The sequence below is a fragment of the Juglans microcarpa x Juglans regia genome, chromosome 6D, assembly GCF_004785595.1.
Source record: "Juglans microcarpa x Juglans regia isolate MS1-56 chromosome 6D, Jm3101_v1.0, whole genome shotgun sequence".
Classification (NCBI taxonomy): domain Eukaryota; kingdom Viridiplantae; phylum Streptophyta; class Magnoliopsida; order Fagales; family Juglandaceae; genus Juglans; species Juglans microcarpa x Juglans regia.
In genome coordinates, this window is record NC_054604.1 from 18087342 (window position 1) to 18090661 (window position 3320).

The 3320-nt window shown below is 42.0% G+C and overlaps 1 protein-coding gene across 1 annotated transcript; it reads left to right on the forward strand.

The window, feature by feature from the left end:
• The first annotated feature begins 415 nt into the window (after positions 1 to 415).
• Positions 416 to 2971, forward strand: LOC121234772 (O-fucosyltransferase 30). Its single transcript, XM_041130863.1, is given in 3 exon segments — positions 416 to 458; positions 461 to 890; positions 1270 to 2971. Coding segments are annotated over 3 exon segments (1530 nt in total). The 5' UTR covers positions 416 to 430; the 3' UTR covers positions 2342 to 2971.
• The last annotated feature ends 349 nt before the right edge of the window (positions 2972 to 3320 follow it).

Sequence of the window (3320 nt, forward strand, 5' to 3'; positions counted from 1 at the left end):
GCAGACGATGGAAGACGGCATGCGGACGATGGCAGAGGAGCGGCAGGAACCGAGCAGGAGGGGTAACGATGCAGTAATCGAGCGGGAGAGAGAAATTTGAAGGCAAGATGGGTTTTGAGTAGACGGCACGGCAGAGGCCAGACGGCAAGCAGACGACGACGGCAAACGGCACATGGATCACGCCAGACGGAATGCGGACGACAGCAAGAATCGAGCGGGAGAGACAAATTCGAATGCACTGTTTTGGAGAAAAAGGGAAGATGCGTTTTTGAGTAATGAGTAAAATGTCTCGTTTTACTGTAGTAAATTAAAAGGAAAAAAAAAAAAAGCCACGTAGACAGTGTGTGGTGTTAGTTACTGTAGGGAAGAACTCATATAATATACGGTCTCCGTCCACCCCAGGTTTCAAGGCAGCAGCACCAGTCCAGCCATGAACCACTTCCTCCACACCAGCAGGCCCGCCCCAAACCATGGCCCACCAAAAAACCCTCCCACAGATCCCCTCTCCTCTACCTCTCCCTCTTCGCTCTGTTCGCCTCCCTCCTCTTCTTCCTCTCCTACTACTCCCTCACTCCCAGCTCCCCCTCTCCCATCTCACCTTTTAACAGAGCCCTGATTTCCCGATTCCCCCAATGCACTTCCTCCCAAGCCCCATTCCTGGGGGAGAAATTCCTCTGGTACGCGCCCCACAGCGGTTTCAGCAATCAGGTGTCCGAGTTCAAGAATGCAATCTTGATGGCCGGGATTCTCAACCGGACCCTAATTGTTCCTCCCGTTCTTGATCACCACGCTGTTGCTCTTGGGAGTTGCCCGAAATTTAGGGTTTCCAGTCCGGGTGAGATCCGGGCTGCGGTTTGGGAGCATGTGGTTGAGCTGCTCAGGACCGGTAGGTGAGTCCGTTTGAAGGAGATTTTATTTTATTTTTTTTTCTTTTAATAAATTTGGTAAGTTTAGAATGTGGGTTCTATTGGGTTTGTTTCTATTCTCATCCGAATGGCGTCATATTTTTGTTTCTGGTTAATTATTCTTTTGTCTGGTGCAAAGGGTGAGAATTGCAGTCTTGGGTGTTTATGAACAAATCGGTAACTGTCTTCAGTACTTTCATTTCTTCCACTACATTTCTCCGTCTTTGTGTCTTTGAAAACAAGATTGTGAGTCTATTTGGCACTTCCTTTTTTCCTATTCCTCTTGTAGATTTGCTCTCTGTTTGATAGATTCTGATGTTATGATCTTTTAAATATTGTACCTTTATATAACCCTTTGTTGCAGGTATGTCTCCATGGCTGACATTATTGATATTTCATCGCTAGTGTCTTCACCTATTGTTCGAGCCATAGATTTCAGGGTTTTCGCATCCCTATGGTGTGGAGTGAAAGATTTTGACTGTTTCCACGCATCAAATGAGCAGTCCTCTTTGTTTGATAGCCTAAAGCAATGTGGATCTCTACTATCTGTGCTTAACGGTAAAGTGGATATATGTACATATGCGGTTGGTGAAGATTGCCGGACTACAGTCTGGACGTACCAAAACGGCGATAAGGATGGTGTTTTAGATTCATTCCAGCCTGATGAACAGCTCAAGAAGAAGAAGAAAATATCACATATTAGGAGACGGAGAGATGTATACAAGACTCTTGGACCCGGTTCTGAAGCTGAATCTGCCCCACTGCTGGCATTTGGAAGCCTTTTCACATCTCCCTACAAAGGTTCAGAGTCATACATCGATATTCATGAAGCTCCAAGAGATCAAAGGATACAGTCTCTGATTGACAAGATTGCCTTTCTTCCATTTGTCCCTGAAATTGTGAGTTCGGGAAAGGAGTTTGCCGAAAAGAACATAGGGGCTCCTTTTCTTTGCGCTCAGCTCAGATTGTTGGATGGGCAGTTCAAGAATCATTGGAAAGTTACATTTCTGGGTTTAAAACAGAAGCTAGAATCTTTACGACAGAGTCCACACCCTATTCATATTTTTGTGATGACTGATCTTCCTGAAGGTAATTGGACCGGAAGTTACTTGGGGGAGTTGGCTAGAGACTCGCATAACTTTAAGCTGCATTTACTCAGAGAAGAGGATGAGTTGGTAATTGAAACAGCCAAAAAAGTTATGGCTGCCGGTCATAGCCTAAGGTTTGGGTTTGTTCCAGAGGATTTTGGAATGGGCGGATTAAAGAAACACTGCCCTTCTGAGATACTTCCTGACGTACTTTTGTACATTGAGGAATCTGTTTGCAGCTGTGCTTCACTTGGTTTTGTTGGGACTGCTGGTTCAACTATTGCAGAAAGTGTGGAGCTGATGAGAAAATTCGGCACATGTTCAAAACAAAGTCTGACCGTGTCATGACAGGTGGCTTAGAATCTGATACGAAGTAAAAACTAACTCATTGAAGGTGTATCAGTTTAACAGATCAAATGTGTCTGGTTTGGAGTTGTGGAATTGTGCTTAGCAGCCTGAAATGGATTCTATTTTTATGCAAGCCTTGCACTTTTATCATCTTTTGCAGTAAAATATCTTGGGACTATCTTCTGTTTGTTGAAGGCAGAGAAAGGACATTTAATGGCAGTACTCGGGACTAAGCTCTGCTGAGGTTGCAATTTATTGAAGCTTCTGTTAATGATGATACCACGTTTTCGAGGGCAAGATAGAGGGTGCTCTTCAGATATAGATTTGGGAAGTTATAGCTTGATATATCCGACAATCGTATTGATTAGTTCATTCGGGGCTGAGTTTTTGTCGTTGAGGATGAAGCCTCTTGGCACACGGTTCTCCTTTTTTGTTATAGAAATAATTGAAATGGGGCATTTCCGAGCGTTATTAATTCATTGTGATTGTGTAGATAAGTGATCTATTGTTTCCATTCGTAGTGTTCTAAAGTTTTCTTGTATATGTTGATTTTCTTGCATAATCTGCTGTGATGTCTTAGCATTCTGGTGATCTCAGAAAATTTGAAGCTTGGTTCTCACTTTTAACTGTAAGGAATTCCGTGTCGCATTTTCGTATGGATATGAATTTAATCTATACTTAATTAAAGAATTTACACATGCACATCAAACTTATTACTAATCAATTCCTGTCTACGTGGATTTAAACGTTATATCACATTTTAGTCGCTTATGATTAATCCAAATTATGACACAATCACTCTCCCTTAAAATATGCCAATCCCCACACTTATAATATATATATATATATATATATATATATATATATATATATATATATATATATATATACCGATCCCCTTGCATTCTTTTGCCATTTGTCCAAATTTCTAAGTTCTTGTGATTTAGATCTTGAAAAGAGAAAGCGAGCTTCCTTGGAC